The following is a 24,974-nucleotide window of genomic DNA, read 5'->3' on the forward strand; positions in this document are numbered from 1 at the left end:
TCCATAGAAAAAGGACTTCATATTTCAAAGATTGTATCTTTTAAGGGAGATCAGAATGATTATTTTATCCTAGATAGTAAAGAATAACAGATAAGCCTTCATCTTTGTTTGAAAGTCTTACTTTTGTGATTCTTCATTGCTAAGGAAAGATAAATGTCATATGTTCTCAGAAATCTACAGAAGATATGCCAGTACATATCTTTTATAACCCTAAGCATGCTCCAGTGAAAGCATGCAGATTATTTAAATGGAACTGCCTGCTGTATAAGTAATTCAGTCTTTTCCCTGAAAATAGCTGTTGGAAGGGGTTAAAGAGAGTAAAGATTGCTGAAAATAGTTTTTCTAAGATAAGTTTCCCCAGAGTGGAATCATTTGGGGTCAAAGCTGATAATTGAAAGCAAAGCAAATTATAACTGCTACCTTATTCCTTGAGATGTCAGTCCCTTTGTCCATATGTTAGGCATCTAGAAAATGAATTTGCAATAAACATGGAGATTAGGCACCCTAACTACTTGTTTGTTTTACAATAGTCAGAGAAACCTGTAACTTTTTGATAGAGAGATAAGAATGACTTTTCATCCAACCCAAATAGATTTCAGAATATATAATACATTTTGAAAATGTCAGGAAAATTTCTAGGTTATTGGTTTAAAAAAAAAGTATCTATTATATGGGTCTTTCCATATTAACATATTGATGGTTAGTGATATCCAATCTTTTAGTAATTCTTTTTATTATGATTATGCTCTTTGTTGACAACCTGAAAGCATTGTTGTTGATCCCTAATAGAACCACTATAACAAAAAGTTGGAGTAAATAACAGATTAAGGGTTTTTTTTTTTTTAAAGATCTTTGATGTAAAGCAGAGTTTGGAAACCTTTTTTTCTGCCAAGGTCCATTTGAATATTTATAACATAATTCACAGGCCATACAAAATTGTCATCTTATAGAACTCAAGCAGTGGGATGTTGCTGTACCTAGCTTTCAGCTCATCATTGCCTGCAGTTGCCTTAGCAAATGATTTTGTGGGCTTTATGCATTCTGATGGTTTTATACAACCTGCAGGCTGGATGTTCCCCCCATCTGATGTAGAGGTAGGGGAGATTTAGAAGTCATCCAATATCATCCTCTCTTTTTACAGCTGTGAAAAATTAAGTATCTTGCTCATGGTGGAATAGAAGGCAAATGGCAGACCCAGGATTCACACCAGAATCCTCTGAATTCAAATCCAACCTTCTTTCTCCTGTATGCTGCTTTATATAACCCAGAGGTAACTCATTATAATGGCAATAAGAGTAGGAAGAATCCTTTTTTCCCTGAATGATACCAAAAACAGGTTTTTATCATTTAATGTTTCTAACATTCTATATAGGCAATGTCAAAGTATGCACTCAGTGAATCTGGCTTCTAAGACTTTGAGAGAAAGTTAATTTAGGACATTAATCAATGTCCTAAAATTTCTATGAAAATCTAAGCATTATGCCATATGACTGAAACAATGCACATGTAAAGTATGAATATTATTATTCTGATAGTAAGAAGAAAGTTTTATTAAAAACTACACAATTCAAAATAATGATGTGCATGGCAAGCATGATTAATAATAACAAAGCTAGCCTGATTCAAAAAAGGTTCATAGAATCATTAATTTAAATCTGGAAGAGTCCTTAGAAGATTGAATTCAAACTCTTCATTTGACATGAGAAAACTGAATCACAGAGAGGTTAGGTGACTTGCTCAAAATGAGATTCCAAGTGCCTTATTATTCAATGCTGTCTGTATTCAAGTTCAAATGTAGCTTTAAAAAAAAGAAAAAGTAGATGTTTTGTAAAATACAAATCGAAGTCCAGCTTTATAGTTGAATGCAGTATCCCATAGTTGTACTGAGTTCTATCATATTACCGAAAGCAGAAAAAAACAGACCTAAATATTACCAAAAGCATTCATTATCTTTTATTTCAAAATAAGTGCACAGACCCATTTCCTTTTGGATTTGGAAAAATCAGTTAGGATTAATTGAAAGATGTGGTGTTGATCTTTAAAAGACTCATGACATAATAACTATCTTCAAATATTGAAAGGCTATCATATAGAAGAGGAATTTAACTTGTTCTTCTTGGCTCAAAGGCAGAAGTTGCATTGGGTAGAAATCAGTCAACAAACATTTCTTGCGTAGTTTGTGCCAGCTGCTAGGAATACAAACAAAAAAATATCATGCCAGGTACTGGGAACACAAAGACAAAAATGAAACATTCCCTACACCCAGCGTGTTATAAGAAAAACTTGAGAGCTGTCCAAAAATGGAATAGGCTGGTTCAGGAAATAATAGATTTTCTCTTACCGAAGACCTTGAAAAAAAGACTACTTGTTGGGTGTTTGTCAAAAGTATTTGTGTTCAGGTAGAAGTTAGACTCCATATTTTCTGAGACTATGATTCTGAATCTGGGGAGCCATGGTAAGTCCCTCCAATGACTTGGCAAAATTCTAGCATTGTATAGTGGCTACCATGAATATAGCTACAATAAAAATTATAGAAGTTTAACAATTTAAGTCATACAAGTGATCAACTTTTACACTCCTTGAATGTTGCTTTATTATTTTAATGCAGTCTCTTGAACTGTATGACTTTACAGTAGAATTTGGACAGTACTCCATAGTTCCCCTAGGTTTGGTTTATAAACCAAATCAACCGTCTCCTTAGAAAGAGATTGCCCTTCCTCATTTTTTGGAGTTTATCTAATCATTGGAACATGAGATGCTTGCATTTTCATAAACTATAATTTAAATAGGCAACTATAGTAAAATATTCAGACACTTGAATTGTTTTCTTCTTATATTATTGTCAGTTTTTGTCATTTTTCAGATTTTTTGACATGTTACAGGAAAATTCAAAGAATAAAACCTAATATATTTGTATCTCTTCTACTCTATAACTCTCTAAAAGCTCTTAATTATAATAGTTTTCAATATATCTGATTGATATGAAGCCTGTAAACCCTCGAAATACTACACTAAAATACATTTTTATTTGAAATTAAAATTTGGGTTAAAATCATCATTCATAATCAGTGTCCTAAAATTTTTATGAAAATCTAAGCATCATCTCATATGAATGAAACAATGCAAATGCAAAGTATGAAAAGTTATAAGAATAATCAATTTTAATAATTCAGCAAGATTACATTTTAGACTAATTGTTCCTCATGAATTATCTTAAGACAAACCCACTTATCTTCTTTATCTTTTTTTATTCAAGTTTTATGACCATGTGGAATAGTAATAATAGGTGTTTAATAAATATCTTTTAAATGAATAGATGAAAGTAATTACCTATTATTCTAGTACCTCAGTGAAAATGAATTTGGGGAGGTTAGTAGTTGTCACAAATGATAAACCTAATCTGAATATAGATAACAAACTTTAGCTTAATAATAGTTCTGATTTGCTAATGTTTTGAGTTTTATTTTGTTTTGTTTTATCATTTCTTAGAGGTTTTTATGAATTGTAGCTTGAAGTGATTGCTCCAGTAAGAAACGGGGGAAAATGTGGAATATGGCTTAGTATAATAAAGAGGCAGACTTCTGTATAATTTGAATGATAGTAATAACGCTATTTTATAGATTTGGGGCTTGAAACATAGTCATACTATCTGACACACTTACAACATAGTTGGATGCTGTGCTAAGTGTTTTACAAATATTGTCTCATTTGATCCTCACAATAATCCTGGGAGGTAGATGCCGCTATTATCCTCATTTTATAATTGGAGAAAGTAAGACAGCTGGGAGTAAGTGACATATGCAGAGTCACCCAGCTACTATCTTTGACCACTCTAGATTCAGCTCACTGCCCATTGTGGTATAGTTCTTGTTTCATTTGACTATGCCTAAAATTATGTCCTCTAATATGAAGAATTGAAGGTTGGTGCCACCAGATATAGCCCAAATTATGTACGAGTCATAACCTCCACTCTGTCTCTGAAAAATTCTACCACCATTATTTTTTTTTTCTTTTCTAAGAGAAGTTTGGGTATGTTAAACAATACCCTGTGGAATTCTTGGGTACTTTTCAAAAGAGTAGTGTCTGAAATTTGAAGGACTTGGAAATAAAATACATAGGTAAAGATAATAAAATCTCACCTAGTGGTTCTGTAGTAAGGAACAAAGAATCTTTGTGGGTATAGAATCAGTTTCTTTAACCATCATATTTTGATGTCATATTAGGACATCTACCATGTAGTTTTTAAAGGACTTAGGGAATAATGATTGGGGAAAGGATGCCTTTATTGTAGCCAAAGAAAGTTTATTTCAAATGGCTGATGAAATATCTGGACATTACTGGGTTGAATATAGGAGATGACCAACTAAAGGAAAGATTTAACCTAAGGAACAGAATGGATTTGTTAGTATGTAAAATTACATACAAACATATATACATATAAACATATATAATCATTATTTTACATTTAACATACAATGCTGTATGTAGACATTCTTTTTAATTATACATTATATAGAATGTTATATATACTATTACACATATCAAGTGTTTATGTTGAAGATATAGATTACAGTTAGGTATTAAGGTATAAACAAAATCTTTATGATATACAATAACTAAACATTCTGATACATCAGTTTATAATTTCAGGAGCAGCAAAGTTAGATAGGATAGGGATTAAATTTGGAGTCAAGATGCCTGGATTCTAATCCCAGTTCTGGCACTTGCTAATTGTGTGATCTTAGTCAAGTCACCTCACCTTTCCTATTCTATTTCTTCAACTATAAAAATGGGAATAATAACATTTGCCACTATCTATTTCACAGAAGATAACTGTACACCATAAAATTATATGTAAATTTGCTGTTGTCATTAGGAAACTCACTGGCCTAGTGCACAACTTCCTAGGAGATTGGGAGGTTTGTATTATTATCCTTGTTTTATAGTTAGGTGAACTCCAAGCATGGTCTTGCATAGGTTCTAGAACATAGGTTCCTGGCAGAACCTAGCAGAAATTTTTATGTATATGTCCAATTCTGACTCCCTGTCCTCTTGAAGACCTCCAGCATAAGTTGTCTATTTCTCCTTTCCAAACTAGAACACTTATGAAAACACAATGCCATGGCTCCATGCAAAAATGCATTTGTACAGATAATTTTTTTGACTTTTCTTCTTGAGTCAGACTTTCTTGAAAGATTTTTACTTTCTTTCATTGGTTCAGAGGTATCTTAGTCTTTTTTAGGGAATAGAAAAGAGAAGACAGAGTCAGATAAGTCATGGGGAAAACCACCTCCAGACACTGTTTTAATCAGGGTGCTGATTTAATTGGCTGCTGTGTTACAGGAGTAGTTATTAGGCAGCCAACTTATAAAACACAGTGAAAGAGGAGTTAATGATATTTTTAATTGACAAAGTTAATTAAATGGCATGATTTAATTGATTCACCAGTGTCATACAGAACCCAGACGCAGAACAGACCCTCTACTACTCTTAAGAAATCATCTCAAGTATTTAGGAACTTAAGAGAATGCCTAGCCCTATGCTTCATTTTTTCAGAAAAGGAAACTGTGATAAATATTTGATAAAGCTCATACTGATTGCAACTAGTAAAATCAGAGGTCAAATGCAGATTCTGATTCCAAACCCAGATATTTCTATAACAATAACAGTAATAATAATAATGAGAATCATCATCAAAATTATTTTGACTGTACTTTTGCTTTCATTGAGAGGGGAAGATACTGGTAGAGAATTCCCCTAAGCATAGGAAGGTGCCTGCTCTAGCAGCTGTAGTCTTGAAGAGGTTAGAAGACTTATCCAGAGTCACACAACCAGTATATCAAAAGGGAGAGTTGAGCCTGAGTCTTGATCATATCTCCTTTTCTGACCACTATATAGTTTGAGTCAGATTCTCCTCAAAGCCAAGCCATTATCTTTGCTTAAAGGGACATTGGAGGGCATTAATAAAACAGAAGAATGCCAGCAAGGAAGCTACACAGAGAGGATTTGGTGTGTCCTGATATTACTACTGTATTGATACTCTATTGATAGCTGGAAGAAACTTGAAAATGCTGTCAAATTGGACAACATAATTGCCTTTGACTGGGTTAATATCCTGGCCAGTGTGATGTTAATGCTTATAAGAGTCAAAAAGATAAAAGGGCTGCAGGCCTACCCTACCTGGAACCATTATAATGATCACTTTGACATAGATGATAATGGAGCAAGTAAATCAGATAGACAAATAATAACACCTACTAGAAATGCTTTTGTGCACATGGCACTGAGCCCTAAAGTGGGCAAGTTCTGATGAAAATTTGAATTCAGTAAATATATGAATGTTTTCTTCATGCAATAATATTACATCATAACAAAAATGGAAGCATCTGCTAGATAATGCATTTTGTCAATAGTATCCTCAACTCCAAGTCACGCAACATATTGCACAGCTGTGCAGGATGATTGTGAAAAATAATGTTACTCCTAAGCCCTGGTTAGATGAAACAAGATCTGAAATCACAGGGTGAAAGGAAAAGATAAAGAACATTGAAAATGTTACTAAATACAAACTCCTAAAAATTTTACTTAACAACAAAATAGATGAAAAAGATAATACTAAAATCAAAAGACTGTTAAGGAAAAATAGATATATTTAGATTAGAATTTCAAAAAGCTCCTTCTAAGAATCCATCTAATAATTGGTTAAAAAATATGTATTAGTCATCTACCATATGCTTGGTATCTTACTAGTGGGATGCAAATATTATACAAAGAATAGAACCATCCCTATGGGAGGAAACATGCTCATATGAAAATACATATAGAATAAATGTAAAATTAATAAATACAAATACATACAAAACAGTTATATATAAAATTGGGAGAGAAGACATGACATGTTGGAGGAAGGAAGTGGTCAATAAAGGCTTCATGCAAAATATGGTATTTGAGCTGTCTTAAAGGAGGAAAAGAACTCTGAGGCAAAATTAGAAGGGAATACCATTGTTCTAGGTAATTTTCTGAGACTATAAATTGCAAAGGAAGTACCATTCTGTATCAGTATAGAGTTTCTTCACCTGGAAGTTTCCTACACCAAAGAAATTGCAGGTGTGGTCCTTAGAATTATATTGAAAATGCTTTCACTAAGCCCTTAGAAGTTGAGCATCACAATATTTTTATTTAACTAGAAAAGACAGTCATTTTATCTACTATCAACAATACACAGAACACAAAATATAATATAAATTGTGATTAGTACCTGCATCATTCCTACATGAGTGTCTTCAAAAATAGATGAGAATGATGTAATTGCCATTTACATGGCATTTTAAGTTTTGCAAAGCATTGTACATTCATTCCTTCTTTTTTAGCTTCACAACAATCCTGAGAAGTTGATACTATTGGTGTTAATGTCCCTATTTCATAGGTTAAGAAAATTTAAGTGACCAGCTGTATCATATGGCTCCTGATGTGTCTAAAATGATATTTAGACTCAGATCTTGACTTTATCCGCAGTGTCATTGCTGCCTCTAACGTGATGACTCTTCCAAAAATTTTGTGTAAGACTCTAGACTGAAAATATCATTGCAGCCATCCAATAGATAAGTTATACATTCCTAAATTGAGATATGTATATATTATATTATATATACCAGGAAAACCTGGAGACACAGATCTAAATGAAAGTGTGTAGATACCTAAAAGCATATGGGAAATAGTGAATGGGAGAGAATAGGTTAAGGGAGTGTTGGGCAGGGAATAGAAAGGAACTGGACTGTATTCCTTTTGAAAGCACAAGTCCTGTTTCATCTAACTTTAGAGCTAGAAAGCACTAAATAAAAATTCATAGGTATTGTTGAGTGGTTGAGATGTATAGATGATTACAATAAAATGGGTGCCTAGGGGAAATTGTAGTCACAGAAGCAACCAGGAGTCATTAGCATTTTCTGACTGATTAGTTTATTAACAACATACAGACGGAACTTCAGATGGTACATTATCATTCATGATGCTTTCAGGCACATATATGGAATCCAGATAATTTCCAAAGTCAACCCAAAAGAAAAAAAAATCCATTAAACATTTTAAAGAAATCTATGAAAGAAACTGTAGTGATGGTACTTATGTGCTCCAATGACAGTGATAAAGAGAACTTGTCCAATACCTTTCCAAAGCAAAGAAAAGCTATAATCTCAGGGAGTGTTTTCTTTTCATTGGCTGATAAGTCAGACCAAATAACAGCGGCATGTCTCATTTCAGAATGCCTTTCTTACCATGGAAACGGAAGTGGTCATCTTCTTTCCCACCATATTATGAGTGAATTATAATTATCCTACCTCTTGTGGGACAGTGAAGCAGCAAACATCTGCTAAATGGCATCCAAAAAAACCCCACAAATGAAATTGTACCAGGCTGTGAATCATACCTGGACTCTGATGAAAGGAACTACATTGTGTTTACCTTTTTCTTTGTTTTCTTCCTGGTTTAAAAATGTGGATTTGTTAGCTCTGGCTCTGAGTTCTAAAGGAGGAAAAATATATGGATGCCATTGGCTGGCTCCCATTTTAAAACTGGAAAATTATAGCATCAGAACCAATGGACAGCAGTAGTCACCAAATAGCTGCATATTTACTCCATTGTATTTCACGGCCTCTCTTGCCCCATAGTTTTCTCCTATTTTTTAAACAAAATAGCACAGGTAAAACGAATTGGGAATTTAAACAGATACATTCTTTATTTTACTCTTTTCCTGTAGGAGTAAATATAAACCAATTTCAACTAACAATCAACATAGAAGGCAAAAAAAATGGCCCTAATATTGCATGTGCCATTTAAAAAAAAAAAAGGAGTGAACAGAAAGATTCATTATGGAAAATGCTACCCACTTCCAGAGGAAAAGCTATGAGTCTGAATAAGATTGAAGCATATTATTTTAATTTTTTTTTTGTTTTTTTTTCTTTTTTGTGTTTTTTCCCTTTTCTTCTAATTTTTCTTCCACAACATGATTAATGTGGAAATGTTTTATATATATGTACATGTATTATCTATGTGTAAGATTACTTACCATCTTAGGGAGAGAGGTGGAAAGAAAGTATAGGAGAAAAAAATGAAAATCTTATAAAAGTAAATGTTGAAAACTAAAAAAAAAAAAGAATGTTTTTTAAAATGAATTAAAACTAATTATGTATACATAAAAGGGGCAGAGAGGCATAATGCTGTTATTTAGTATGGTAATTATTGGGTTCTATTAACTAGAATAAATAGACAACCAAATCAAAAGAACCTCCTTGGGAAATAATTATTTTATAATGTTATTATATTATATATATAAATATTATGTTAATATTGTTCATATGAATTAATTTTCCTTTTTAAAAGCTTTATAAATTTGCAATTTTAGCTGCAAATTGAAATATTTATGATCCTTAACTTTAAAGGAATCCTTTTTAAAATGTTACCTCCATAAAATATTGCTATTCTAACTTTTAAAATAATTCTCTGACTTCTTTTTTAGAGGGCTGAAAGACAGACTCGAATGATGGATACAGCTCAATATGCAGAATTTTGTGAAAGTCGCCAATTAAGCTTTTGTAAGTAGCATATAATAAATATCTAAACTTGTGCTTAGTAATAGATGAATGATCATACATTACTATTTGCTAGCATACTAATTAGCATATTACATGGATTGTGCTCCTTAGACATCCCAGGGATTCAAAACTCATTATTTGTTTACTTTCTGCAATGTTTGAAAATCACATGTACCATGTTTGAAAATCCCCAGTATATTACTCTCTGCCAGAGACTTTGAGCCTTCATGATAATACACATGATTGATCATTTCAAAATAAGTAACTATATATCTTGGAAAAGACTTCTTTAAATCAAAAGTATATTTGCAAAAATTAATATTAAAAAGTGTCATTTATAACATTTTTCTTTCATATAGAGGTAACTGCCTATCTTGCTTTTCTTTAAGCCTAGCTCCACATTGGATATACTGCATAAATCATTATATGATCAACAACCAAATACTTATAAGTTATTGAAAAGCTTATAAAAAGGAAGTCACTGTCCCATCCATTCGTACCACATTACAAATATCTTTGTTTTGTAATGGGTAGAGAGTTAGAAGTTATAGAGTTATGTAATTGGGAATTATAGTCATCTGGATTTTATGGTTTTTTTCCTCCTTGAATGTAAGCTTCCTGAAGGTAAAGGTCTTACTCTCCCCAGACTTAGCACAGTATTGTGCACACAGTAGGCCCTTTATAAGTTATTGCTGAATGAATAAATGGAGTGAATGAAAAAAGAGGAAAGAAGGAATGATAGAACAGAGGAAAGAAGAAAGAAAGAAAGAGATAAAGCACAAGTCCTTATAAAGTATGAGTATTTTGCTTTAAGATTAAAAACAATAGATTTTTCTTCATCTTTATTTATCTTTACACTTTTTTCACATCAACTTATTATTTTTATGCCAGTGTTGCCATACATTCCATTGACTGATGCTATACTATCAGAATAATCAGTGCCTTTGAAAGCATCTAAAAATAGTAATATACTATTAAGTTTTTCCTTTGTTTTTTGTGCCCACAGACATTGCTAAGCATCTTTTCAATTTCACCAAGTAACCTCCTACTGTGGAACTTATTCAGCATTGGCCAAATTTGTTAGTCCATGTCATGGGAACGTTAATAACGCAGAAAAAGAATTAGGATTTTCCCAGCACTGAAAACTAACTTATTAGAAGAACTTGTGGCGCGTGACAAAAATCATTCTAAATTAATAAGCAAGATCATGTAGCAAGACATCAGTAAGGCAACAGTTCAGTGATGACTAAGACTCTGGGTTAAAGGTCAAAGAGAGCATGTGATAAAAAGTCCCTTTAAAAACATGACAAAATAGCACATGACTGAACACTGAAGGAGTTTAAACAATGGTGTCTTTAAATGAGAAGCAATTATGTAGTTGACAATAATGATGTATTTTATTTAGAGCAATGAGTACTTCATTTATGGATGATAAAATGCAAATAAATGACACATTACCAGTCGTATCTTATGTAAATGTCAGCAAAATGTAGAAAAAACACATTTTGGGAGCAAGCATTTCTTTATTTCTAATTTAATACACTTTCCAATTTAAATTATAATCTAGCATCCTACATCTGTTTGAAGCATTGAGTCAGTGATATTTCAGATTATGGCAATTTTAGCAAATGAGAGGTTTTTGATAGTGCCATTTTTAAACCAAAAAATTATAATCAAGACTTGGTACAAGTATAAATCTTAAATTTATAAAATATCATTAGATGCTACTGAGCCATATTTTTAAAAATCACATTTGGAATTTAATTCTCTAGAGAAATTTATCTACCATTACATATGGCTAGCAGGTTAAAAATCTAGAACTAACAAAGTCAGATGAAAAGATGAAGATGAATAAATATTTGTAACAATGAATTCAATTTTACATGTCTTTTGCAGTTAAAATATGAGTAAATATCTTTAAAAATAAGAGTATTAAGCAGTAATACCAGTTTTTAAGAAAGAGAAACTAATTTATTGAATAATGGTCTAAAACTGAGATGCTATTGTTTATTTTTCCCTTGAATTAGAATTTTTGTGTGTATGTGTCTTTTAAAAATATTTCTTTATTTGGTACCCATGGGTATGTCACAATTTGGAAACCTGGATAAGAGAATTTGTGCTTCACTCTTAACATATGATTATGAATGCTGTCGTCCAAGTATGTTAGCAAATCCAGAAACCTTTTCCAGGGAAGAGATGTCCTCATTCTTTCCCCTGCCTTTTTGATACATTAAACTTAGTGACCTATCAAACATGTTTCCCTTGAATCTTTGATCAAAATTTTGATTGATTGATTGCTCCCTTAGGAACAGGGACCTTCCATGAAATTTTTAGACTCTTTAAGGATATAATATAGAAATTGAGCAAGGACTCCCATATCTTTAGTTGTTGTACTAAGATAAATTAGGGGAAATTTTGATTTTTGAGGGATGAACAGATATTTATCTTATTATATACTTTTATAGATCTATCCCTCTCCCCATGATTCCTTCTCTTAAACCTCGAGATCTATATTTCTTTCTTTCTTGGTCTCTCTCTCTCTTTTCCTTTCTCTCTCTTTATTTCTTTCAAATCGGCTGCATTTTTATTTTTGCTACTCAGGCTGTTTTTATAGAGAGCATAGTAAAAGTTGCTTATTTGGCGTCTACTGCATCTGCATGAATACTTAGAATTTTGACCCTAAATTGAAAAGTCACATAGCTCAAGAGGTAGTAGTGATTTCTATAGTTACCCAACTCTTACCCAAAGTATATTTGGGGACTAATTTTTAGATCTGCATCTCTTTTTATGTATATACCTGGTTTTTTAAAAATATAATTCTAGGATTGTATTATTTTTTTTTCATTTATTTGCATTGTTCTATGTTGAGATCTTTTTGGATTCCATTTCTGTCATCAGATGTATTAAATGGCCTCTTTCAGCTTCCCATAATCGGCAAACTTGCTAAAAACTTTTTTTTTCTTTTGCTAATTCAGTGGTACAAAATAATTAAGTATACAAAAAGTATAAAACTAGTGCTAGAACCTTAAGACATTCTGCTAAGGCCTCACTTCATGTTGGTATGGTTCCATTAATTCATCTTCTTAGATCCAGTCATGCAACTGGTTCCTAACCTGTATATAACTACCATAATCAATTTTCTTTATCTTTTCTGGTGAGAGACTTTGTTAAATGCCTTGATAAAATCCAGATATATGTTCATAATGTTCCCTGTACTAATAGCTTTTTTTTCTCAAGAAAAATGAGGTTATTTGCAAATGAGTTATTCTTAATAAACTCATGCTGTCTCTTAATGAGACCACTCCTGTTCTAAGAGTTTTCAAAGCATTTCTTTAATAATCTGTTCTAGATGTAGAAGGAATATTGAAATGACAAGTGTCAAAGGCAGGTTAATAATGCCTTGTGGATTATGTTTAGAATTTTAGACAAAGGACAGTAGGAAGGGAGAAAAGACAAATCCCAACCAACCAATTAGTTTCTTTTTTAGTGATTATGATAAAAAGATTTTTGTAGAGAGCAGGTTTAGTCTATTCAAGAAAATGATGTTTGAAAGAATTATTGAGCTTATAGTATAGCATAGTAGTGAGATAAGACATAAATTAAGATAACTATAATGCAAAATATTGTATATAATTATATAATAAAGCATTTCTAAGTAAAATATCATGTGAAGCCTGAATTAAGACATTGACAAATGGGGGGGAAATGACATTAGAATTCATTGAAGATGCAGCAGCAAGGTATTGCAGAAATAGTGAACAATATGTGCAAGAAAATACATGTTCAAAAAACAAAGATTGGTTTAGTTTAACTGGAGAGAAATTATATGAAATAAATCTGGGAATGCAGCATAACACCAGTCTAAAAAGGATATTAAAAGCCATGCCAGTGGAGGTTGGATTTCACTTGATAGTCATCAAAGAACTCTGGGAGAATTTTGAGTAATGACATGATTTTTGCATAATATTTTTTTAGTCAAGTAAAAAGGTGATGGGCAGCAATCATTTATTAAACTCTTATCTGTGCCAGGCATTATGCTAAGCCCTGTGGAAACATAAATGCAAAAGCAAGATAGTCCTTGCTTTCAAAGAACTTAACCTCCAAAGGGGGAAAAGCAATATGTAAATAGGAGCTGAAAAGCAGGGGGTCATTTGACGGGGGCTTGATGGCAAAGTCAGCAGCACAGCTGAGATATGTGAGGGGAAGAATGAAATATCGCCAGCTTGGGCCTATCACCAAAAAACAGGCTTCAAAAGGAAGTTTTTGGTGAAAGAAGGAAAAATCATGGTGGATAGTCCAGGCATTAGGCACTGAGTGGTTTTAAGAATAGATTGAGAGTGGAAGACCAAATGGACTTGGCAAGTAGCACAAAACCAACTTCATATTTAGAATTGAAAGGTTCCCCATCCCATTCACTTTTTCAATCAGCCGTACAGTACCTACTATATTTATTGATATTCCTTCATCTTAAAAAAATTCATTTTATTGATATTTTTTTCTCATTGCCTAAATGTTTTCTTCTCCCTTCTCCTTCTAAAGAGCTATCCTGTTTATAAGTCCCTTCACTTTTAAACATTTGCCTTTATCTCCAGTATCTTGTTTTCTACAAGAGCTTCTATAAATATTAGAATGATATAGGAAGGACAAAAAAGAATCAAGGCTTCTTAAAGAATATTTTTAACTTAATGATTCTATAACTCAGGTGAGTCTGATTGAACTTCAACTATTTCCTACCCTTCCCCACCCATACCTTCCTAAAATGAACTCTCTAGGGGATTGTCACATAATGCCTATTGGTATATTACTACCATCAGTCAGAAAGAAAAGTTTCCTCAGTGCCTTTTACTGACTGAGGCAATTGATGCATATTAGCTCTAAGTTCAAAAATATTCCACAGATGTTAAACAAGTGTTCACAAGCAGTCACAGCATACTGACTAAATGGAATGGCTGTATGACAGGGAGTAGCCAGATGATTGGTGACTTTAGGGAGATAGCTTTAAGAGGAATTATAATGATTTCTACCATACTTGTCAGCTATGGATACTTACTTCTGTAGCGAGACTTAATGTCTTCTGTGATTTATTTAAATGAAAACTGTGTTCTACATGGAATCCATGAAGACTCTATAGGACTCAAAGTCCCACATTTTGAGTTATAGTTTCATATTTTATGGACCTGAGTTTAGATTCATCAGAAAAGTAAGCAATGGATTTTCTCCCCAGTGGATTTTTTTGGAAATCATTATTTCATGGATTTAGTAATATCTTTACTATCTCAAGTCTTTTTCTTCTAGGTCACTAGTTAAAATGGTAATCAGACTAATAGTTGTTACAGAATATAGCCTTAGGAGATTAAATGCCATCTGACAAGAGAGAAGTTTATAGTCTTACCATAGAAAGTTAGGTTCAGATAAAACAGATTTCAAACAATGTGTATCAGCCACCCAGGATGTTCAAAGAATACTGTTAGGTATTGGGAAGATGCCGAAAAAAAGGTATACGTTATGGCATAATACTAATAATTTTAAAATTTTACTAATTATCCATGAGGTGTGTTTTCTGTTCTATACTGAATTAATTTCTTAGACAAAGGATATTCTAGGGATTTTGAGTTGGAAGAAAACACTGAGAACTTGAAAGGTTAAGGAGATGGGTGAGTAGGATTTAGATAAAGCAAAAAATCTTGTAAGGAATATTTTAAATGAAAGAGAAATGGAAGAGAAAACAGTATTAACAAAAAGTGAGAGAAATATATGAATTGAGTAGACTTGTACTTTTGAGTCATTTAGGAAATAATGAATAACAAAATTAGAAAGGTCAGTTGAAAAAATATTTTAGAGAATTCTGAATACCAAAGTGAAGAGTTTGAACTTTATCTTATAGACAGAATAAGTGAATGCTAATTTAAACATTTCTCACAAGATAACCTGCTCTGCAATGTCCTCTCTTCTACCACAAATTTTTCCCCATTGAATTGAATGTTGAATGAAGGGATGAATGTGACTAGTTATCATTTACGCTGAAGTAATATACTGAGTGCACAAATGTGCATAGTTTAGTAAATCACATTAGCTGCCAAACAGTGTCTTCAATGAAACTGGGACTGCATATTATAAGACCCAAATTTCTTAGTAAGTGTGTTGCTCTCTGACATTATCTGGCCAAATATGTGCTCTTTGGGATTAGAGTCTTTGCACTGTAACTAGTGTCCAAAACATTAAGTTTCATATTTGTTATATCATTCCATATAGAATACTCCAACAAAATATTTTTTTTCATGTTTAAGTTTGCATGTAATACTGAGTCATTAGAAGTTAAATTTTGTGTATTGTTTTTATTGAGCAGCCAAAAAAGCTTCCAAGTTCCGAGACTGGTTGGATTGTAGCAGTATGGAGATCAAACCAAATGTTATTGCCATGGAGATTTTGGCCTATTTAGCATATGAGACTGTGGCCCAGGTAAGACAGTATATTTCTATTTATGTGTATCTATGCAAAATCTTGCAGGTCTTTCAGGATAATGAATAAAATAATTTCTAATTTCTAAAATTCTATAATATTTTGTTAGATTTTGATCCAGTTCACATTTTTTACATATTATCTTAATAGCAAAAGAGAAATAAAAATGCTTCTTAGGGAGGAAATATTAATAGAAGTGGTATCATACCCCCAGCTTAAATTGTATCTATAAATTGATTCTCTAAAAAAGAGATTTATATTTATAATAGTTATTTTTGATGGCAAAAAAGTAGACAACAAAAGTATCTCCCCTTCAATTGGAAATGACAAGCTGTATCATATAATTGTGATATAATACTATCATACTATAAGAGATGATGAGCAGAATGATTTCAGAAAAATCTGGGAAGACTTACATGAATTGATGCATAGTGAATAGAACTTTCACAGCTATGATAGGCAACTACTGTGATCAATATAATGATCCAAGAAAACTTCAAAAGACTTATAATGAAAAATGTTATCTATCTTCAGAAAGAAAACTAATAAATTCAGTGCAGATTGAAGTATATTGTTTTCCACTTTATTTTTCTGGGTTTTTTTTGTTAGTTTGTTTTGCAACATGACTTCAATATAAATATATTTTGCATGACTTCACATATGGGTATTATACATATTGCTTGCTTTCCCAATGGGTGGGGACGGGGTTGAAAAGACAAGAGAATCTGGAGCTCAAAATTTTTCAAAATCAATATTAAAAAATAAAATAAAATAAAAGAAGAAAATTTTAAAGAGTGAGAACTGGTGCAAGATCTTAACATGCAAGTAATATATCTTCAGTTGGAAGACTAACACTGAAAAACAAAAATCATTTTTGATCAGTCTTTTCTGTTTGACTATGACCTAAAACTGTCCTCTCAGTTGCCACTTGTCTATCTTCTCCACTATGAAACTGAGGGACTTGTATGGAATCTTTGCTGAAAACCAGAGGATGCCTCATGAGAAAGGAATCTTTATGAGTTGGTGAGAAGGATAAAAAACACTTAAGTCTGCATACAGTGAACACCCCTACTGGTATATATGGTAATGTGGTCAGGCTCCCTTCCAGAGGAGTGTAAAGAGAATCTGATGAAATAATATATGTAAAAGCCCTTTGTAAATTATGCCTTACCCAGGTAGACTGTTAAGCTCCTTGAAGCTAGGAATTGTCATTTCTTATGTTTGTACTCCACCGGTCTAATATGGGTTCATTTACCCAGCAAGAACTAGCTTATTAACATGTTGGTTGAGAAGGAAGATTGTATTGCTATTAAAGGAACTTTTAGGCTAGAATCTAATAATAAAACAAAAGAATAGTGTGATATTCCATGTTTTATTCCTTCATCCAAGGATCCTAAGTGATTCCTGCTTGTGAAAGCCACATGATTTCAAACTTTAAAGCTTCTACTAGTTATCAGTATCTTTTGGGTGTTGGATTCATTTGTATTTAATTGTTTCCCTAATTTGTATTATACTTAGCTGTTTCAATATAGCAAATTTTCCCTTTCTTTAGTTTTCAATTGTGCTTCTTGTTTACCTCTCCCCATGTTTTAAATAATCGTTTATGTCCAATCTTGTTAATCCCTTCCTTTCTCATTTTCAGAATGCTTCTTAAATATCATCTTACTGAACCTAAGCAACTTGAATCAAAAAAAAGGTTTAATTTAAAAATCAATAAAAATTACAATTTTCTAAAATAATTCCTGTAATACTTTTGCTTTCTATCTGTGATCTTACAAAAACCAGAAGTTGCCTTTGCACTTTATGTACAATTTGGATGTACTACTACCAGATAAATGCTTGGTTATGCCATCAGAGTCCAATGAACATAGCTTCTTATGTATGCAACTGACTGAAAAAAAAAAATGAAAATGCTTTCCCATTTAGAAATAATTAAAAAAATTAAAATTAGGAATTTGCATTGAAACAACTAAGCAAAAAGAAATCAACTGAGAATAAACACTAATAATAATAGTTGTCACTTTTTTAGACGAATTTTGATACTTAATATTTACATAGTATGTTCAAATCCAAAAAGCACTTTACATACTGTGTAAATAAATCAGTGAAAAATAATTTATTAAGTACTAACTACATACAAAACACTGCTAAACACAAGATTCTGCTCTTTAGATACAGAGGTCAGCAAACTGTGGGCCATCAGCCAAATCTGATCCCACTACCTTGTTTTAGTATGGCCCATCAAATAAGAATACTACAAAACCAGATTATGGATCATATTTGTTCTGTGGGCCCTAGTTAGCTGATCTGTGTCCTAAAATTCTTGGATCCCTCATCAAGACTGTTTCTTCACAGTTCCTGGGATACAAGCCAGGAAAAAAAAGTTATTTCCATATTTGCCAACCTGAAATCATTCTATTTAATTTTCCTACCTCTTAATACATACTCTCTCCTTTCTGGGTTTTCATGATACTCTTTTCTACAGATTCCCTTCCTACCTATTTTACTGCTCCTTCTTAGTTTCCTTCACTGACTTATCATCTGATGTCATGTCCCTTAACTGTTGATATTCCCCAAGGCTCTTTTCCAAGACCTTTTCTCTGTCTCTTTACATACTGTCTGAAGCCTCATCAGCTCCCAAGAGCTTAAATATCAAAACTATGCAGATTGCTTACTAATTTATAATGCATAGCACCAGTCTTTCCCCAAGCTTGAATTTTTGCATTACCAACTGATCTCCCCAAACCCACCTCTCTTCCAATTATCATAGGTACAATTCTTCCATTCTCCAAGATTCTAAGATTAATAATCCGCATAATTCTCATGTTATCCTCTATTCCTCACTCTCCCTTGTCCCACCCATGTAGATAGTTCTTAGTTACTCAAGCTCCATCAATATGAAACCTTTCCTTATCACTCAGTTGCTAATACACACTCTCTCTCAGGTTTCCTTTAAGTACCATATACTTATTTTGCCCCCCCCCACACACACACACACCCCACATGTGTGTATGTATGTGTAGCTATGGATAGATATAGATATAAAAAGTGGGGAAAGCTGGGTGAAAAAAGCACCAGGCCTAAAGTCAGGAAGACTTATCTCCCTGGGCAAGTCACTTTACTCTATTTGCTTGTTTCCTTATCTGAAAAAATGAGCTGGAGAAGGAAATGGCAAACCACTCCTACCAAGAATAGTATCCACATGGTACCAAATGGAATCACAAAGAATTGGGCATGACTGAAACAACTGAAAACACAATAATACATATCATATATATTTAATATTACATATATATGAACATGTTGTCACCCTCATGAAATATAAGCTCTGGACTATTTCATTTTTTTGGTCTTCATATCCTCAGCATCTAGTACTCAGTGCCTAGCACATAGTAGGCCTTTAGTAAGCATCTGGTAATTGATTGATTCATCTTCAATTCCTCTTGACCTTTTTTTTTAAATTCAAGCTGATATTATCCCTAAATTCCAATGATTGCATCTTCAACTACCTCCATACAACTAAAGTTACATACAAATTTTCTGTGATAAGAGATTGGTGGTGACAAATTTCTCAGTTATTGTTATATTAAACATCACTTTATGAAACAAATTTAAACGTATCTTTACAAAAATTTAAACAGCTTTACCCTAATTTCTTCCCTTTTTTTCCAGACATTTTGAAGTTCCCAATCTAAACACGTATAGTTTGATTATATGTGTGATTACACCTCATAAAACTAAACTCTAAGAAACAGTCAAAAGTTAGTTCTTAACATGTTCCCATCTGCCTTTCTATGCTTTTCTTTTCTCTTTATGGTCTCTTCCCAAAATTCCTACTATCCTCTTGCCTCAAACCTCTCACCTTGGCAAAACACTTTGTGATGTACAGTGATCTTTTGCATGCAGCAGTTGAGGGTCTCATTCCTTCAGAACAACTGATCTTAGCCAGATAATAGGGGAGAACATTCTGATTAAGTGAATTCACACTAATGTACAGCACAAACAGCATGTTGTTATTTGTCCTTTGTTTTCAAAGAAAACCATGATATGCAAGTGAATTGGATTTAAGTGAGGGAGGGCTATGGAAAGTCACCAGTCTCACTTTCTCCTTGGAAGCTAGTTGGGTCCAATGGCCAGGTATAGGTCAAGATGACTGGAAGTTAAGGTCTTTGATAAATCTCAATTTTACTGAAACAATACCCAAGCAATGAGTAAGGCTAAGTAAGGAATGATAAGGGATGGCCTCTTTGATGAGGTCCTGGGGAACTAGTGTAATTGGCAGAGAAAGCCTGAAGTACTGATAATATTACTTTCTGAGGCAAGCAAGAGAGGGCTTTGATAGGGATCAGCTCAACCTTATAGTCCCATACCCTGTGAAGGTCTTACTGTATTGAATCAGATGTCAAATCCCTGAGGTTAAATTTCCCCTATAAATCTGCCTATGATCTACTCCATTTCAGTTGAATACCTTTTGGATTAACCTGCCATGATATTTTGCCTCCTGGTATCTTTCTTCCCGTCATCTTCCCTATACCTCATGGTATCTTTCTCCTTTTTATATAGCTAACTCTTTTAGGGTAGTAAATTTCTCTATGAATTTAGCCTGCCAGTCAGTGGCAAACTCCCACTTTCTGGTGTCCTGGTTAATTGTGAGTTACATTAGGAAACTTGTCTTTTCCTTTGTTAACTATTAAAACTCTCTCCCCTCCTCCTCCCTTTTTTTTTTTTTTTTGGCTAACTGTATGCTCTCCCAAATCTTATTTCATATTTGCCACTCCTGATGCCTTTTACCTCTTCATTTTGTCTGTAATGTCTTCTCATAAATAAATGTACCTTTTGGAAAAGAGAAAGGCCTTGGTGAAAAGTATGTGAAATAAACTGTGTGGTATTTAAAAGATAATATTTTTTAAAACTAAAAAAAAAATTAACTAGCATTTATTTTTCTCTTCCCACCACTGAAAATAAAGATAAACAAGAAAAAGATGCAGAGTCAGGTAAAACAAATTCTCATAATGAACACAACCAAAAAATGTTTGTCTCATTCTGCCTGTATATATCCTCACCTCTTTTTCAGAAAGTAAGTAGCATTTTTCATCTGAAAGTCCTCTGAAGTCATGGTTGATTATTGCATTAATTAGCACTTTTATGTTTTTCAAAGTTGCTAGTTTTTTACAATATGCTCACTATGGTATATCTTGTATTCCATTATATTCATATACTATGTGTTTGCCTTTGTGACTTTTTTCTTTCCAACCATTCCACAATTGATAGACAGCCTTTTGATTTCAAATTTTGTCACCACAAAAAGAGTTAAACAAAAACAAAAACAACAAAAATAACTATCCCTTGCTTTCAAGAAGCTTCTGTTCCCTTCTTTACATCAGTTGTTAAATTTGTCACCTTGAGCAAATCGTTTCATCTCTCTCCAAGTCTCCATTTTCTCACCTCTAAAATGGAAAAATACTTTTTAAAAAATATATTTTATTTTCTTCATTCACTATTTCCCAGTTATATGTAAAAATTTTGCATTCATTACTTAAAATTTCAAGTTCCAAATTCTCTCCCTCTCTCTTCCCCCCCTTTGAGAAGGTAAGCAATTTGATGTTAATTATTCATGTCAGGTCATGCAAAATATATCTGTGTTGCAAAAGAAAACACAGACTTAAAACCAGAATTAAATAAAGAAAGTAAAAAAAAAAAAAGTGTATTTCAATATGTGCTTAGAGTTTCTCAGTTCTCTCTCTTGAGGTAGATAGCATTTTTAATTATGGGGGACAGCAATACTTATACTGCCTATTTCAAAAGGCTATTTATTTGTGAGGGTGAGATTCTATATGTTGAATACTTTGTAAATCTTAAAGTATAGAGTACCATAATTTTTTATTTTGAAACCAAATTTCTACTGCTCACTTTCTCCAGCCAAGAAAGTAGTATATATTGCAAATAATTTAAGTGTATGTGCATATTTTATATATAAATATATATGTGCACATATATGTTTTAATATAAATTTTCAATCTGAATGTGTTGGAAAACTAGAGCGATAATTTTATCTGAGATCTGAGACTCTGAGATCATTAGGAACATCATGAAGCACAGAAGGTTAGAAATGTTATATCTTTTAGGCCTACACCAAGCAAATAGCAAGTAGATACAAAGGACTGTGGTAGTTTTCATGAAGAAATCTTCTTGTCTGTATATATGTGATGATCCTGTGTCCTCAGTGTTTAGCTTCACCTTCTGAATTTTGTCTTCTCTTCTAGTTGGTGGATCTGGCTCTTCTGGTTAGGCAAGATATGGCACCCAAAGCAGGGGACCCCTTCAGCCATGCCATTTCTGCTACTTTCATACAGTATCATGCTTCTAGTGAGGTAATGTTTAAATTTATTCAAATCCTATACTTTATTGTGATGTGATGATAACCCTAGGTTCTTTAAGACTTTTCAAGCAGAACATGGGAACCAACAGAGTTCTAGCTCCAGATTCAGATGACCTGAGTTCAAATCCTATCTCAGTCTTACTGTCTCTGTGACCTGAACATCCTGAAGTCCTAATTTTTCATTTCTAAGCAATGGTTGGTCCTTTCAAGCTGGACATTTGTATATAAGTCCGGCAATAGACTGTGTGTCTCTCATCTGTAGACCAGACTAGCTAAATTTACAGAAATTCATCACACAAGGTTGGCTGCTGAGTGATGACATTTTTTTGACCACTGCAAATCATGAAACCATTTGCTAAGATGACTCATCAGGGACTGAAATCTGTATTAATAGGAAAACTACCCATATGGATGATATAACAGTTCTTTTTGAGGTAAGTAAAGGAAAAATTAAATACATAAAAAATACATAACTTTCATTCTAGTGATACAAAAACATTTTTCCAACACCTTATGGGAACACAAAGATGACCTTATCTCTTTAGATAAATAAGCAAGGCACAACTTCTGAAAGAAAGTCTTTGAGGATAGGCTCAGGAATAGATTATCTATGTTATCCAAAGAACAGCCTAGCTTAGACTAAAGTGGTTCAACACCAAGCTGGACATAAGGTAATGAATTTCTTTGGCCACAAGAACTAAGATATAGATGTGGTTATACTAGCATTGGTAAGAAAAGTGGCCATATATATGAAATCATGAATATTTTGAAGGACTGAAGTCAAGTCCAAAAAATTGACTCATTTTGTTTGGACTATCAATGGTTGTCTTCATCATAGAAATAGCTTTTACATACTTTCTTTATACACCAATATCTATATCTATTTTTGTCTTACAAAAGATATCAGAAGATCTGTTCTTCAATGAATATAATTTAGTCTATAGTTTCCCCTTCATTTTCCTGAATATTGAGTGTAGTGTCCAGAAAAAGAAGAGGAAAGGATGACAAGATAAAACAAGGTATTCAAATTCTCTAGTGACATTCAATTTTGTCTTGGGACATGTGTTTATGTGTTGTCTCTTTCTGTCTAGTGTAAGTTTAAACCCTTCTTGGTTCCAGAGTGCTTATCACCCTGGGAAATGGAGGAAGTCCACACTGGAGTCTCATATTTAGCTAATAGGCCATTTCCCACAGAAATTAGCCAAAAGGGATAACTAAAAAAAACTAGATCAAATTACTATGAAATTTTCTTTAAACAAGTAAGGAAAATGAGAATTGTAACTGAACTGGCTTTTATCTACTATGGATTTTATTTACTAATTCCAATTGGGCCCTCAGCAAAAAAGGGCATTCCTATTTAATTCTTTTGATTCCAAATTTCACTCACCATAGGGCCTATCTCAAACTTCTTATTTTCTTCCTTCAGCCTTCTATTCTACTTCTTATCCCAGCCTTCTCTGTTGAGTAACTTTCCTTATACTTCATCTCAAAATTAAGACCATTTGTCAAGAGGTCCCTCGTTGTCCCCCTTCATCTCACATTTCCATGACACTGTGCTCTCCTTCACTCCAGTCTCTAATTATGAGGGGACCTTTCTTTTTGCCAAATCCAAGCTTTTTATATCCTTAATCCTTTTCCTTTCTGAGTTCCTCACCATACCCAGTCTCTCTCTAATCTTCACTTTTTCCCTTTCTTTTGGTTCTTTGCCTACTGCCTAGAAACACACCCATCTTCCCCATCCTTAAAAAAAAACCCTAAATAAATACTCTCATGGCTACAGGTATTATCCTATATCATTCTTCTCACTTATGAGATAAACCCCTTGAGGAAACTGTCTACATATTGTGTGGTGATCCTCTTTAAAATAATAAGAGTTCTCTCTGGGAGAAAGCAGGTTTCTCAGAGAGGTTTTCTGGAGGCAGCCTTAGTCTCAGTTGAAATAAATAATTACTCCAAAATCGCAGCCTGCTGGTAAAAGTTCAGATCTTTTATTGTGTCCTTCAATATAGCCCAGTTAGCGCAGAGACCTATCTCTCTACTTGGTTCCAAGAGCTCTGGCTTTTGCCTCTGCTTTCTTCAGCTTCCAGCCAGCACCAAGTTGGAAGTTGCGATGAATCTCTCTTGCCTCGAAGATAGGGCTTGTGGGCTTCCTCCCAGAGTGCTCCTCTCTGATCCCTAGGAATGTTCCCAAGTAACTCCTTTTTGTGGCTCACTGGAGCTGTATTTATGCTACTTCTCTGAGAGTGGGATTGCGGGATATCTCCCAGCATGCTCTCTGAAATCTCCCAAACATGTGAACTCCAATGAATACTTAAATATTTCTTGCTTCTATGAGCTCTCTAAAGGTGTGAACACAAGCATCGTTTTTATCAGTTGTACTTAGTACCTTGTTTCAAGTTCTGGCCCAAAATATCTCCTTCTAAGATCAAATCAATCATATTGAACCATGCTAAATTAGATAATTATTGTCTCTATCAACTCCATTGGCTTAACAATTTGTAAAGATTCCAACAATATTGTGCCTCCATTTTCCCTCCTCTCATTCA

At 33.2% G+C, this 24,974-nt stretch overlaps 1 protein-coding gene across 4 annotated transcripts in view; it reads left to right on the plus strand.

Moving 5' to 3' along the window:
* The window catches only part of SUPT3H (SPT3 homolog, SAGA and STAGA complex component), a 593,114-nt gene that overhangs the window by 454,814 nt on the left and 113,326 nt on the right, over positions 1 to 24,974 (plus strand). For 3 of the 4 annotated variants that reach the window (XM_031968418.1, XM_031968416.1, XM_031968417.1), the window contains 3 exons: positions 9,515 to 9,590; positions 15,934 to 16,049; positions 22,313 to 22,420. In XM_031968418.1, coding sequence (XP_031824278.1) covers positions 9,515 to 9,590; positions 15,934 to 16,049; positions 22,313 to 22,420 — 300 coding nt within the window. The remainder of the gene's footprint in view (positions 1 to 9,514; positions 9,591 to 15,933; positions 16,050 to 22,312; positions 22,421 to 24,974) is intronic. The other variant, XM_031968419.1, reaches the window with a different exon arrangement.

The sequence above is a fragment of the Sarcophilus harrisii genome, chromosome 4 (assembly GCF_902635505.1).
Source record: "Sarcophilus harrisii chromosome 4, mSarHar1.11, whole genome shotgun sequence".
In the NCBI taxonomy this organism is placed as follows: domain Eukaryota; kingdom Metazoa; phylum Chordata; class Mammalia; order Dasyuromorphia; family Dasyuridae; genus Sarcophilus; species Sarcophilus harrisii.